At 43.9% G+C, this 16,055-nt stretch overlaps 1 protein-coding gene across 1 annotated transcript; it reads left to right on the plus strand.

Moving 5' to 3' along the window:
- The first annotated feature begins 122 nt into the window (after positions 1-122).
- Positions 123-12,657, plus strand: LOC106605089 (prolyl 3-hydroxylase 3). Its single transcript, XM_014200383.2, has 16 exons — positions 123-696; positions 1,001-1,185; positions 1,646-1,804; positions 2,351-2,543; positions 3,503-3,634; positions 3,867-4,009; positions 4,913-5,002; positions 5,176-5,228; positions 5,341-5,420; positions 5,640-5,767; positions 7,626-7,721; positions 7,833-7,983; positions 8,868-8,985; positions 10,636-10,711; positions 11,197-11,337; positions 12,048-12,657. Exons 1-16 carry the CDS (start codon positions 384-386, stop codon positions 12,225-12,227), a joined length of 2,238 nt encoding a protein of 745 aa, XP_014055858.1. The 5' UTR covers positions 123-383; the 3' UTR covers positions 12,228-12,657.
- The last annotated feature ends 3,398 nt before the right edge of the window (positions 12,658-16,055 follow it).

The following is a 16,055-nucleotide window of genomic DNA, read 5'->3' on the forward strand; positions in this document are numbered from 1 at the left end:
GGTGAGTGGGACGTTGGTAAAGTAGGCCCATATAGCCTAAATAGTTTGATTGAAGAAATTCTGCTATGAAAAAAATAGGAGACTATGAAGAATGGAAACAATGTTTTTGTGTGTGTAGCCTATACAGTGTTATGGATGAGTGTGTGTAGACTGTAGGCATGTACACTAAGCTAGACGATAATATTATTTTAGCATTATTTTAGTGCTTCCAAACACTGTTATTTACTGTGTCAATAAATCTACTTTCAAGTGTACTGCCTCTCCTTTTCTCCACCCATCCCACTCCTTCTCCTCTCTACCTAGCACGTCTTTCCTGCCTTTCCCCCACTTTACTCTGGACCTGTTCCTCCCCCTCTCCTTCTCCAAAATAACTACGGCATGCTATGGCGCTTTTCGCAAATCACAACTCTGTCTACGTGGCGCTGCACATCTCTCTTATTCACTATCTTTTCTCATTCTTCGATTTCACCTCTCCTGTTGCAGGCATCGGGGCTTCTGCAGGATCTGCGCCCGGACTCATACCCTCTTACGATGTTTTGTATTATACCGGGGTCCGTGCATACTTTAGCGAGGAGTGGGAGAAAGCTGCGGAGCTGCTCGAAAAGTCGATGACGACCCGGGAGGCTCTGTTTCGGACACGACGGCAGTGCCATGAAGAATGTCTGCCAGCGGGACATGACAGGCTCCCAAAGCTGGGTGTGTTTGTGTTTACTGTGTTGTATGTGGTCGATTCATAGGGTATGTGTGATAGAGAGTATGTCTCTCTGTCTCCACGAGTGTGCTGTGTGCATGCATTAAATATATTAAATTATAAGCTTCTGTTTGCCACTTACAATCACAGCTTGCATTAGGGCCTAGATATCTCTCGGGAGTCAGTGATGACCCTATCTATCTATGGTCATGAGTGCAAGACAGTCCTGGTATGGTACATTCCATTAATGTAGCATCTCTGCTGTGTGTGTGTGTGTGTGTGTGTGTGTGTGTGTGTGTCCGTCCTCAGACACCGAGAAAGGGAATGTGTGGGACCTATGGGCAGTGGACTGGGTCCAGCGGCGGGCTGAGTGTGTGCGGTTCTGTTTGGGACGTGCTGTCACTCCTGCAGGACAGCTTCCTGTGTCTGCCGACATCGAGTACGAGTTTAGCACCCGGAACCCCTATAACTTCCTCCAGGTCGTCTACTGGAATGTAACTATTAGTATATTCACCCGCTGTTTCATTATGTTCCTGTGCATATGCGTGGCTAACAGTTGAATTGTAGATCTGAAGTGCTAAGTGCTGCATCATTGCATGCTAAAGCGATTTCATTGGTTATTCCACTGGTAGTTAGTTACTCTGGTATAAGGCCTATATGATGTCATGTGCTAGCTCACTTTACTACATACTGTAGCAACAATACCCTACAACTACAGCTGTGGTCTTCATGCACTCTATGTCATCTGTACTTAACTTTTCTTCTTCATCATCTACCTCATCCTCCTGTTCTTTTTTTCCTCCTCCCCTCTTTCCCCTCCTCCTCTACATCTGCTACCTCGTTCTCGCTCGCTCTCGTTCCCCTCCTCTCCTCCCCTCTGCTCTTCCTCTTCGTCTTTTACCTCATTCTCTATCCCTTTCAACTTTTCCTCTCCTCCCCCCTCTTCTTCCTCAGCTGGGGAAAGTACAAAAGGCGGCGTCAGCAGCCCACACGTTCTTCGTGGCCAACCCCAGCCACCTGGAGATGAGGAACAACATTGAGAAGTATAGACGGATGGAGGGAGTAACAGAGGACGCATTCCAGGATAGAGAGATGGAGACAGAGAAACACTGGGTAATAAAAAAAAGAGTGGGAGAGAGGGGGAGGGTTGTGTGTGTCTGAGAAATGGTCAAATAAATGCTAGATTGGATGCATAAATAAGTATTCATGAATCTTGTCATAAGAAATATTCTTTGAAGATTCCCACATGTGGCCTGAGGGTTCAAATTCCTCTCTGTGTTTCACCTTAGGTACCTAACCAATCGTAAAAGCCCTTCAGGCTCACACAGTAACCTCTGCATGCACCCACAGCATTCCTGATAACATGTTACTAATGGAGTGTATTATAAATGAGAATACATCATGTGAACTTCACTGGACTTTTGATATCACTAAAGCCTAACAGTAAACAAAAAATGCAGTTAATTTCACTGCTCTGTTTTGTTTGTCTCCAGCAAGTCTTCGTGCTTTCCGTACTTACTATGCCCATTGGGAGTATAGGCCATCGATGACTCCTCTCCATCGCACTCTGTTCTAGATGTTCACCAATTATAGCCAACCTTTCCAGCTAACATTCCTCCTTCCTCTTACCCATAACCTCCATCCCTCTATTAACCACAGGCCCTGTACGACTCCGCCCTCACCTCTGAGGCCTCCTCTGATTGGACGCACGCCGTGGAGAAATGGAGGGAGTGTGTGAACGAGACACTGAGACAGACTGATGAGTGCCGGGCGCAGTGTGAGGTCGCCTCACAGCGGCTCCCTGAGAGCAGAGGAGAGGACGGAATGGACGGGGTGTTTGAGAAGGCTGCAGGTGAGAAAAACATGTTTGTTTGTTTAAAAATTGATATTTTTAAGGGTTTTATATATCCTTATTGAGATAGGACAGTGAAGAGGACAGAAAAAGCAGGAGAGATTGTGAGTCAGAAGGGCATGGGTCGGATTTGAACCCATGCTGTGATTGGAAGCTGGGCTGTACATGTGACACTAACCACTGGACCACACAGGTCACAGGAAAAACATGTTTGTGTTCATGAAGCTGGTTGTCTATGCAGGGCTATAGCTCATTCATTGCTAGTAGGCTGAACCTCTAGTAGGCTGAAAATGTCTGTAAGGTAATAGTGTTATATAGCGTTAAAAAGGCCTTATTATAGGGGGAGTGTTACCAAGACAGCTGACTGTAAACAGTATAATGTCAGTGCATATTTGGGTTGGTCCAAAACAAAGCAAAGATTGTAATTCTTATTTTAAATGTATTTTTTACCACTTTTTCTCCCCAATTTCGTGGTATCCAATTGGTAGTTACAGTCTTGTCTCATTGCTGCAACTCCCGTACAGACTCGGGAGAGGCGAAGGTTGAGAGCCGTGCGTCCTCCGAAACACAACCCAACCAAGCCGCACTGGTTCTTGACACAATGCCCACTTAACCCAGAAGCCAGCCGCACCACACCGTATACCAGGCTATAGTGTCAGCATGCACTGCGCCCGGCCCACCACAGGAGTCGCTAGTGCGCGATGGGACAAGGAACCTCCCCCAACCCGGACGACGCTGGGCCAATTGTGCGTCGCCCCGTGGGTCTCCCGGTCGCGAACCCAGAATCTCTAGTGGCACAGCTAGCACTGCGGTGCCTTAGACCACTGCGCCACTCGGGAAGCCTGTAATTAGTTTTACATGTATAGGATAGTTGTCCTACTATTTTATTCTTATGCTATTCTCTACTTTCCTAATCTTTCCTTCTCCTTATCATGTGATTTTTATCTCCCGTCCTCCAGCACTCTCCCTCTCCCTCCTGTCCTGCCAGCAGGCCTGTGTGACCCAGGTGGCGACACGACCCGGAAGGATTTCAGCCCAGGAAGACCTCCTACCCACACAGCTGGAGCATCTACACATCGCACAGTTCAAAGGTTAGACAGGGGAACGGTCATATCTGAAGTTACAGTAATGACCACATGATGACGCTAACGACAATTATGATGGTAACTCTGCTTCTACTGCAGCTGATGATACTGGCCAGGATATGGCACCTGAAATAAATGTATTATTTTAAATGGGCTCTGGTGCTTCATACAGGCGTTGACATATCTAGTGAACAACCAAAGCCCATCTCCCTCTCTCTCTCTCCCCTATTTCCCGCAGCTGGCGATCTAGGAGGAGCGGTGCGTTCTCTGCGGTCTCTCCTCCTGTTCTACCCCTCAGACAAAGACTCCCTCAGTAACCTGGAGCTCTACACAGAGACACTGGGAGGTGTCACTGAGGCACATGGGACAAAGCCCTCCCAGGTACTAATGGTGCTCAGCCTCAAATCAACAACCCCTAGTCTGGCCCACAAGGGAGGTTTCATTTTATAAACAACACTCCTCAAATTTGATAGATACATTGTTGTATCTTACTCTACTGTGAAGACCAGTATATTGGTTTTCTCTGTAGGCATCACTCTTTTAATTTAATTAATTATATATTGGTCGCTTACACATATTTAGCAGATGTTATTGCAGGTGTAGGGACGTGCTTGTCATGGTCGTCGTAAGGAGTGGACCAAAATGCAGCGGGTATATTGATCATCTTCTTTATTTTATTAAAGAAAAAACACTTAAGCAAAACAAACGATGAAAACAGTCCAGTAAGGTGCACAGACTATACCGGAAACAACCACCCACAAACACAAGTGAAAACAAACACAACTAAATATGGCCTCCAATTAGAGACAACAACAACCAGCTGCCTCTAATTGGAGGTCATTGACAAAACTAACCTAGAAATAGAAAAGCTAGATAAACACATAGAAATAGATAACCTAGAACATAAACCAAAAACCCAGAAACACACAAAACAAACACCCCCTGCCACGCCCTGACCAAACTACAATAACAAATAACCCCTTTTACTGGTCAGGACGTGACAGTGCTTTAGTTCCTAGCTCCAACAGTGCAGTAGTATAACAATTCACAACAATACACACAAATCTAAAAGTAAAAGAATGCAATTAAGAAATATATAAATATTAGGACGAGCAATGTTGGAGTGGCATTGACTAGAATACAGTAGAATACAGTATATACATATGAAATGAGTAAAACAGTATGTAAACATTATTCAAGTGACCAGTGATTCCATGTCTATGTCCATAGGGCAGCAGCCTCTAAGGTGCGTCTAAGCCTCTATCTCTGTCTTTATATTCTCAGGAGATAGCCAGGTATGTGAGCCGCTCCCTGCAGGAGAAAAAGCTACTCTACTTCGGAATGGAAAACCTCAACTTCAATTTCACCGACCCGGTATGATAAAGTTGTTTATTGATTATCACTGGATCTGGTTTGGCCCAGAGCCATAAAGTAGCTACTGTATATCTAAACTATATATGACTCTGATTTGGTCACTCACATTTACTTTCAAACTGAACGATACAGCAGTTTGTTCCTTTTGTGTTTTTTTCCCCCCTCCCATATAGGATCTCTGGACTCCAGAGGAGGTTGTTCCTGAATTGCTAAGAGACACATGGAGGTAAGAGGAAACGTGAAGGAGAAAGTTACTGCAAAAGAGGACGGGAGTGTGGAGGGAAAGGGCTTTGAAGTGCTATTGGGCGGTTGAAAGCCATTTCCTTTTTGATTTCCAGAGCAGAAAAGGAAGTGCTGAATGAGAAAATGAAGGAGGGAGAGAAAGAGGTGGAGATGGACGATAGTGGGTTCTACGCAGGTAAGGATAAACATTAGTGTTTGGCATGTTACAAGCACACATTGACGGATTGGTAATGACAAAAAAACATAATTGGCTCGGGTCTCTGAGGATTGGGAAACACTAATCTGATAAACATTTATTTGATTTAAATGTTTGTGTGTGTGTGTGTGTGTGTGTGTGTGTGTGTGGACCCTCTTCCTGTGTCTCACTCACACCTCCGTTCTGTTCCCTCCCCAGGGGGCCCCGTACCTCAGGTTGGTGTCACCATCAGCATGGACGACAATTCTTTAAATGGAACTAATCGCGTCATGCTGGACGGAGTTCTAGATCAGAAGGAATGCGATACAGTACTGCGCCTAGCGACCGTAAGCTTGCATATGATTCGCTCAGGAAACAAGACTCCCTCAAACACAGGAAGAGAAGTTCAACAGAGATATGGAATTTGAATGAGCCCTGTCCCTTTGGTGTTTCCCATTGGATTGGAAATAATAACTAAAACTGCAATATAGTGAAAATCACACCGAGCATATCAGGGGCCATATACAGTATATATATATACAGTCAAAAGTTTGGATACACCTACTCATTCCAAGGTTTTTCTTTATATTTTACTATTTTCTACATTGTAGAACAATAGTGAAGACATCAAAACTATGAAATAACACATATGCAATCATGTAGTAACCAAAAAAGTGTTAAACAAATCAAAATATATTTTAGATTTGAGAATCTTCAAAGTAGCCACCCTTTGCCTTGATGACAGCTTTGCACACTCTTGGCATTCTCTCAACCAGCTTCACGAGAAATGCTTTTCCAACAGTCTTGAAGGAGTTCCCACATATGGTGAGCACTTGTTGGCTCCTTTTCCATCACTCTGCGGTCCAACTCATCCCAAACCATCTCAATTGGGTTGAGGTCGGGTGATTATGGAGGCCAGGTCATCTGATGCAGCACTCCATCATTCTCCTTGGTCAAATAGCCCTTACACAGCCTGGAGGTGTGTTTTGGGTCATTGTCCTTTTGAAAAACAAATGATAGTCCCACTAAACCCAAACCAGATGGGATGGCGTATCCCTGCAGAATGCTGTGGTAGTCATGCTGGTTGAGTGTGCTTTGAATTCTAAATAAATCACTGACAGTGTCACCAGCAAAGCACCCCCACACCATCACACCTCCTCCTCCATGCTTCACGGTGGGAACCACACATGCGGAGATGATCTGTTCACCTACTCTGCGTCTCACAAAGACACAAGTGGGTTGGAACCAAAAATCTCAAATTTGGACTCGTAAGACCAAAAGACAGATTTCCACCGGTCTAATGTCCATTGCTCGTGTTTCTTGGCCCAAGCAAGTCTCTTCTTCTTATTGGTGTCCTTTAGTAGTGGTTTCTTTGCAGCAATTCGACCATGAAAGCCTGATTCACGCAGTCTCTTCTGAACAGTATATGTTGAGATGTGTCTGTTACTTGAACTCTGTGAAGCATTTATTTGGGCTGCAATTTCTGAGGCTGGTAACTAATGAACTTATCCTCTGCAGCAGAGGTAACTCTGGATCTTCCATTCCTGTGGCGGCCCTCATGAGAGCCAGTTTCACCATAGCGCTTGATAGTTTTTGTGACTGCACTTGAAGAAACGTTCAAAGTTCTTGAAATTTTCCGTATTGATTGACCTTCATGTCTTAAGTAATGATGGACTGTCGTTTCTCTTTGCTTATTTGAGCTGTTCTTGCCATAATATGGACTTGGTCTTTTACCAAATAGGGCTTTCTTCTGTATACCAACCCTACCTTGTCACAACACAGGTAGGGGGTGACTACCTCATGAAGCTGGTTGAGAGAATGCCAAGAGTGTGCAAAGCTGTCATCAAGGCAAAGGGTGGCTACTTTGAAGAATCTCAAATATAAAATGTATTTTGATTTGTTTAACACTTTTTTGGTTTTAATTCCATATGTGTTATTTCATAGTTTAATGTCTTCACTATTATTCTACAATGTAGAAAATTGTTTTAAAAAATAAGAAAAACCCTTGAATGAGTAGGTGTGTTCAAACTTTTGACTGGTACTATATATATATATATTATACACTTTATGAATTTAGGCCCTGATCTTTATGGTTCTTAGGGATATGAGCCAGGGGTGGATTTGGAATACAGCAATAGCAGAAGTATTCAAAAAGGGCTATGAGCTCATATCCTCCATGATGACTTCCTGTGTTGTCCCTGACAGGCTGCTGCGTCCGCTGGGGACGGTTACCGGGGGCGACGGTCCCCACACACACCCCATGAGAAGTTTGAGGGCCTGACTGTCCTCAGAGCTGTCAAGGTGAGAACGATGGATCTGGAGATGAAATCTATCTATCCGTCTGTCTGTCTATCTCTCTGTCTCACATGGCCACATAGCTAATGAACAGTTAAACACTTTTCTGCTCTGCAGTTGGCTCAGGATGGAATGGTGAACCAATCAGACGCTAAGCTGCTGCATGAGATGGGGGAGAGGGTGAGAACCCTCCTGCACTCCTACTTCAGGAGTCCCTCAGGACTCCATTTCTCCGACACACATCTAGTGTGCCGCAGCGCCATCACAGGTATGGTCCACTCAAGCAATGCCCTCAATTTCTTGAAATGATGGTTCCAAAAATGTTTGGTTTCACATCTTCATATTTCAATGTCATTTCCATCTGTTCTGTTGACTTCATTATGTATTACATTTGTGGGTCTCAATGCAAAACGCTTTTCCCATTTCTAGTGTAACCCAATAGCTAACCCCTGACTTGTATCAGGTGTCTTATCTGCTCTGTGTTAAGTCACCCGTTGTGTTCATTAGGGCATGTAATGGAAAACTGTCTAAAACGTTTTGCAACGGAAAACTAAAATGAGTGTTTCTTATTGGACAACTCTAGGTTGTCCCTCTATTTCAGTCCATATTCTTCCATTTGGTGTTGTTAGGTTCTAATTTTCAGAGTAAAAACTCAACTGACACTCGGAAAGCTCAAACCAAGTTTATTCTTCCCAGAGTGTCAATACAGCTGCATTAGACAAAGACATGTTTACAATAGCTGTGGTATATGTACCCCACTTTGGGTGGAGTCTCCTCCTTCTCGCTACATTGTATCTTTATTGCTAGGCAGGAAACTAAGTGATATGGGCCATAAACGTTTCTTTCTCCCTTAACGTGACCTGACCTGACCTCGACCCCTTCATCGCTAATCCATGGCTCTCTCCCCTTATCAATGCCTCCCATGTGATCGTTTTCCCTGCACGCAGCACATTCCAATCTTAATTGTACACACCATATACCTTCCTCCTACAGATAACCATTCACTTCTGGTGTGGACCCTCTGAACCTAAGCACTCAATATTTCAATAGGATACCTGATAATTAACCCTATCCCTAGTTTATAGGAGTTAATACCCAGAATCCATCGGTGCCTAATGAACATGGCCCTCTTGTGTTGTGTGTCCTGTCCAGGGGACCAGGAGGGGAGACTGGACCTGTCTCACCCTGTTCATGTGGACAACTGTCTACTGGAACCTGAGACCAGACAGTGCTGGAGAGAACCACCTGCCTTTACACACAGAGACCTGAGGTACACACACACATTCATGCGCACACACGCACAAGCTGTCAGGACGCAAAAACACACACAAGCATTCTGGCAAAACATGTAATTACACTTTAAAAAACACACACAAGACTTGGAAGTTGAGCTATATAATACCACATATACTCCCATGTGTATGTAATTGGACAGTGAAGCTAAAATTGTAAATCTGGCTCTATACTCCAGCAGTTTGGATTTGAGATCAACTGTTTCATATGAGGCGACAGTACATAATGTCACTTTTTATTTGAGGGTATTTTCATACATACCTGTTTTACCATTTACAAATGGAAACACTTTATGTATTTTGTTGTCAATTGGCAGCTTCATTAAATAGTACCCGCAAAACACCAGTCTCAACGTCAACAGTGAAGAGGCGACTCCGGGATGCTGGCCTTCTAGGCAGAGTTCCTCTGAACAGTGTCTGTGTTCTTTTACTCATCTTAATATTTTATTTTTATTGGCCAGTCTGAGATATGGCTTTTTCTTTGCAACTCTGCTTAGAAGGCCAGCATCCCGGAGTGGCCTCTTCACTGTTGACGTTGAGACTGGTGTTTTGCGGGTACTATTTAATGAAGCTGCCAGTTGAGGACTTGAGACATCTGTTTCTCAAACTAGACACTCTACTGTACTTGTCCTCTTGCTCAGTTGTGCACCGGGGCCTCCCACTCCTCTTTCTATTCTGGTTAGAGCCAGTTTGCGCTGTTCTGTGAAGGGAGTAGTACACAGTGTTGTATGAGATCTTCAGTTTCTTGGCAATTTCTCGTGTGGAATAGCCTTCATTTCTCAGAACAAGAATAGACTGACGAGTTTCAGAAGAAAGTGTTTGTTTCTGGTCATTTTGAGCCTGTAATCAAACCCCCAAATGCTTATGCTCCAGATACACTACCGTTCTTTAGACTAGTTGAGTATGTAAATGTGGTATTTCAGTTTTTATGTTAAATACATTTGCAAAAAAATGTGAACCTGTTTTTGCTTTGTTATTATGGGGTATTGTGTGTAGATTGATGAGGATTTTTAGAATAAGGCTGTAACGTAATAAAATGTGGAAAAGGTCGAGGGGTCTGAATACTTTCCGAATGCACCGTATGTCCAAATACTTATGACTTCTTCAAATGGGGGGACTAGATACATACAATGCTTTTATTTCTAAACGGTAAAACAGATACGTATGAAAATACCCTCAAATGAAAGGTGACATTCTGTACTGTCGCCTCATATGAAACATTTGATCACCAATCCAAAATGCTGGAGTGTAAAGCCACATTTGAAAACATTGCGTCACTGTCCAAATACATACGGAGGGGAGTGTATGTACATTACATGAACAGACATTCCCATCCTGAACAAACTCAAACCAGTACGGCATGACATCTTAATACTAACACTGTTTAATGGTCTCCTCATTCGAAGGTAAACAAACACAGCATTCAAACGAACACAGGTGCCATTCCACAGCCTAGTCTAAGATTCTTGATTTCAGGCAGGGGGGTGTGAGGAAATAATGTGACGTGCCTCTGGCAGAGTGCTATATAGTACCACTAGGTTTGTTTACTAAGCAATAAAGATGGCAACTGACAACTTTGACTAGACTTGTTAAGTGCCCCACTAAGACCATGTCTGATTCCATTCCAGCGCCGTGCTCTATCTGAACGATGACTTTGACGGTGGGGAGCTCTTCTTCACAGACAGGGATGCCAAGACTGTCACAGTAAGTCACTTGACATTAAAACTCAAGTAGAACACTTTACACTGGCTGATCTTCACATGACCTTTGACCTATGCCCCACCGTGACCCGGTCATCACTATCTGGCCATGCTAGAAAGGATGGAAGCACAGCTTTCTAACATATGCAATTCTAACCTTAACCCGTTCAGTAACCGTACACCTATTAGCCCTAAAGCTAAATTAAGAACAAATAGTTTGTGTTGTGTGTAATTCTCAGTAAGTTCTGACAATATTGCCTCTTCTATCCATTCTAGCATGGCCCTTATAGAGGCTACCCTTTCTGACGCTCTCTTTTTTCCTCTCTCTCTTTTCCTCTCTCTCTCTCTCTCTCTCTCTCTCTCTCTTTCTTTTACTCTCTATTTTTTTCCTCTCTTTTCCCCTCTCCCTTTCTCTCTCTCTCTCTCTCTCTCTCTCTCTCTCTCTCTCTCTCCCTCCCTCCCTTTTTCTCTCTGTCTGTCTGTCTGTAGGCCCGGGTGAAGCCCACCTGTGGTCGACTGGTGGGGTTCTCCTCCGGTCCTGTCAACCCCCACGGTGTGACCGCTGTGACCGCTGGCCGCAGGTGTGCACTGGCCCTCTGGTTCACCAAGGAGAAGCACCACAGGGATATGGTGAGAACTGTTATTGGATTGGTTGCTCTTTAAAAGCCTGGCCCAGATCAGATATGTTTGGCATGACAATGACCATAGGAGTTGGCAAGACAGCACAAACAGAAAGGGGAGCAGGCTAACGCTATAGAGTTGTTTTTTTTAAGTGTTACTGTTACCCCAACCACTTTTTAAAAATAAATATATTGTATTAATGGTTAGGTAGGTGAAGCTGATCATAGATCAGTGGTTAAGGTGAATTTCTACCACAAGCGGTGAAGTTACAAAAGTGACTGCATGGTTATTGTTTATAGCAACGTACTGTACATAGCAACAAGATCAGCTGCAGACAAACAAACAGAACATGCATGCAAATGTAATGGTGGTTGCTTTTTCATTTTGCCCATCTAGCGCTTACATCTCCAAGCTATTTTCCCTATGCTAATTCCCTTTTTGTTTAGATATCACTTTTGAAGAATACGTCTATGTCAGTTAGGGTTGGCAGTCAAATAACACAGGCACTTCGATTTTACCGTTGGTCGGTTTATGAATAATCTATAATGTTAAGGTTGAACTTGAGGAAAGTTCTGGCACAATTTTCCCTAGATTTGAAAGGAGCACTTCTGTTTCTTACCCAGCTAGCCTGGATTTTGTCTGATCGCGGCCGTGGTGTGAATAAGGTCCGTTCAACCTCACTTTACCTCACATTCCTGTACCTTCTGTGCCTCATGCAGGAGAGGGAGGAGGCCGAGGCCCTGTGGGCTGCGGATGGACAGAGTGTGACGAAAGGAGGAGAAGTAAAAGAGGAGGGAAGAGAGGGCACCGCTTCCCCGGCTCGGAGTGGTAGAAGCGGAAGCCAGTCGTCGAGGACTAGAGGGAGGGGCAGGGTGACAGGGGGAAAGGACGAGCTGTGATGGATTTAAAGACTGAACCACCCACGCTGAACAACGGGGTAGTCCTGTTCACCTCCCTGTCCTACTTGGTGGACCGTCCCGGTCCAGCCACCAGTCCCCTCTCCCAAAAGACCGTTGAACTCTTCTCTATTTTTACACCAGGCTTTTCAATCCCTACCCACGCTCTTTCGCTCCCTCTTCCTCTTTTCCTCTCTCTCTCTGTCTGTGAGACCATTTGTGAAAAGAAGGTATTTTTGTCTGTCTTTCTCGCTCTCTCTCCCTCACGCTTTCTCTTTGAGACTGTGTTGCGTGATTGTGTGTCTTTCCACCCCCTCCATTGACAATCAGTTCATTTGTGTTAGAGTGTATGCCTTAGTGTTTTCTATGTAATAATTGTAACATACCTGCTGGAGAAAAGTAAAAGAAATTGAATAAAAGGTATTCAAAATGGTGGAGAGAGTGGCAAGAGTGGGAATGAAAAAGCCATAGCTGAGGTGCTTCCGAAGTGGCATATCCCCTCTGTCGGGAAAGAGGTATAAGTGAGAATTTCGAAATCCCCTTTATTGGGTCAATGCCATACACATTACACGTTAAAACCATGACCTATTAAACATCGACATCCACAAAATCTCTCATACACAACCCTGTAAAAGGTTAAAAGATCAACTCCAAACCTCCTGCATTATCAACTGTTTAACCCTTTACAATTATACCCGTTTACGGGTTGAACATGGCAGATTTAGAACGTAGTGGCTGTACAGTAAAACGCTATCCACGACGTCAGAGCTCTGGCTTTGCTCTCCACAGCGCTGTATGGGTTTTGACTGACCGCCGTTTTGGACTTGAGCACCGCACACGACAAGAAGTTGCCCCCATCCCTCCTGGTAATTGGGCCACCTTTGCAAATGTTTTGTTGACGGAGTGAGCGAAACGCTGTGAATTACGACGACTCAATGTATTTTTGAAAGATGAGACATTGAGGATTATAATAAACACAGCTTTGATGTCATACAAGCAAGCCAAATACCCATAGGGACCAAACGTGCACTTCACATTTCCAAATCATAAAACTCATGTCATATAGTGTCAACGTTTATGATCACTATGTTTGATGTACAGTTCCAAGACGACATGGCATCATTGTTCTGAACAGAATGAGCTTATGTTTGTTTATTGTTACGAAAATGTGCCGTGGCACACGCACCTGAATGCCACTCATGACTCCTTTCTATGCGCACCAAAATTACGATCGGTTTCTCTGAATTGCCTTGTGAAAGCCTAACACTGTAAGAGCGTACACAACTTGTTGACAATAGAACAAGCTTTCAAATCGTGCTCACCTGACCCAGATTGCAATTTATAATGGACTGTTTTTGGATTGCGTAAAAAAAACACCAGTAAGTGTGTGATGACGAGGATGCAGGGTTGTGTTCCAAACTAAACAACCACAAGTGTTGTTGCTCTAGTTCCTCAACTGCACACCTAGGAGATCATTTTCCAGGAATATCTTTTCATGATACTGAATGTATCTAGATTAATTTCTGATTTCGTTATCAACAAATGCGATGAAAAGTACAGTAAATGTAAAATGCACAAACTCAACAGTGTAGTGTTTCGATTCAGTCTTGTGTCAGTTGAACTGTTGCGTACTCACCTTTGGTCCAATAATTTCTCCATTATCTACAAACTGTTCCCGTTCAATTGCTACCATGGTTATGTATTTGGTTTTCACATTTATTCTGGAAGAAACATTTCAATTTAGCCCTATCCATATAGGCCAATTCCCACGAGTGTAAAGGGTTAAAACATCAAATGCATGTGACTAGAGAGAGAGAGAGACTGAGGGAGAAGTGGGGGGGGGGAAGGGAGGAGAGAGGTAGACGGATAAGGAGAAAGAGATATCACACCTGCTCAGGGACTAGACCCGGCAGTTCAGAAACACTGACATAGAAAGGGAAAGACAGAGAGGGAGGGGGAGATAGACCAAGCCCTGCAATGCATTAAAAACTGATGCTTAGGGGGAGAGAGAGGGAGAGACAGAAAGAGACAGAGGTATGCAGAAGGGGGGAAGGATAGAAAGAGAGATTACCGTTAATCCCTCATAAATGAGTGCATTTGTTTATGAAGTTTCGGGAAATCTCTCCCATTTAGAATATAGAATCATAATCCAACTAGAAATCATTTAATAATTCACATCCAGTCGGAACACTCACTCCCATCTACTCTCTTTATATCTCCCACCCTTCTCCCCCTCCTCGCATTACTGAGTCACGGTCAGTCAAGCACTGTTTACCACCCATATTAACCCCCCCCCCGTGTGATAATCCGCGGGTGCTGCAGAATTGGGTCGACTGGCCTGTTAATGGACTCCTGGTTTTAACCGCTTCCATCCCTTAGGCTACCCTCTCCAGCTGCTGTTTCCCTTAAAGGCCCAGTTCATCTGTGCGTTGAGCAGGCGTACATCTATATCGTGCATCTCAAGCACCCCACTATCTAGCGTCAAATGATGTGTCGGTATGTGGCTATGTGTACACACGTGATGTACTGTATATCGGCTGTACTTAATCTGTTGAATATCACACGATTAGTAATAAATCCAAATGTTTTTATTTTTTTGAGATAAAATATCATTTAAAAGGCGTCACGGGCCAGATATTAAAAGAGTTCAAACATCACCAGCATGTCCTTTAAATGCGTAAAGGAACACGTCGTTTGAATGTGTTGAATCATTTTCTTGTGATAGTGTTTTCCACAGATATATTACTGTTCTATTTCTATGGTGTTTCCTCTACTTGACTAAGGATACACATCCATATTATATACAGTATATACACTTAAGTGTACAAAACATTAGGAAAACCTCTTTCCATGACATAGGCTGACCAGGTGACTCCAGATGAAAGCTATGATCCCTTTTTGATGTCAATCGTTAAATCCACTTCAATCGGTGTAGATGAAGGGGAGGAGACAGGATAAAGAAGGATTTTTAAGCCTTGATACTTGAGACATGGATTGTGTATGTGTGCCATTCAGAGGGTGAATGGGCAAGACAAAATATTGAAATGCCTTTGAACGGGGTAAGGTAGTAGGTGCCAGGCGCACCGGTTTGTGTCAAGAACTGCAAAGGTGCTGGATTTTCCACGCTCAACAGGACACCCAGCCAACTTGACAAAACTGCGGGAAGCATTGGAGTCAACATGGGCCAGCATCCTTGTGGAACGCTTTCGACACCTTGTAGCGTCCATGCCCCGACGAATTGAGGCTTTTCCTTCCTCCGTGCAACTCAATATTAGGAAGGTGTTCTTAATGTTTTGTACACTCAGTGTATATACATGTCCATATCCATATATCCTTTTCAGTATGTCCTCTAAGATTTAAGCAGACATTAGCTAATGTAAGGCCGGGTTTAAATGTACCCTTTTTGATACTGTATATTGTCAAGTCAAGTCGAGTGATCCTGTCATATCAATGTTGGTTAGTGCCGTCACACTATTGAAGCACGTAGGTCAAAGGTGACAAACAAAGACAGGCAGATACAAGTATCACAACAATTGACCGAGACAAGGTAGTTTAGTATTAGGTAGGCTTTCACTTCAGTGTCTTCCCAGGTTGTTTGTCGATTGCTGATTCCGCTGGCTGTGCGATTTGACATTTAATCCCACCCTCCCCTTCCCTTTGTTTAAGACCGGGACAGAGGGACAGTGGGGGCCTGCTAATGGCTGTAGTAGTATTATTATGCTGTATGGCATCACAGAGCAACAGAAGGCTCAGTGCTCTTTCCTGGCTGTCACATCCCAACTGCAGCCAAAAGCTGCTCTGCTCTGCAGGCTCACTGCTGACGCGTGTAAC

Source organism: Salmo salar, chromosome ssa05 (assembly GCF_905237065.1).
Source record: "Salmo salar chromosome ssa05, Ssal_v3.1, whole genome shotgun sequence".
Classification (NCBI taxonomy): domain Eukaryota; kingdom Metazoa; phylum Chordata; class Actinopteri; order Salmoniformes; family Salmonidae; genus Salmo; species Salmo salar.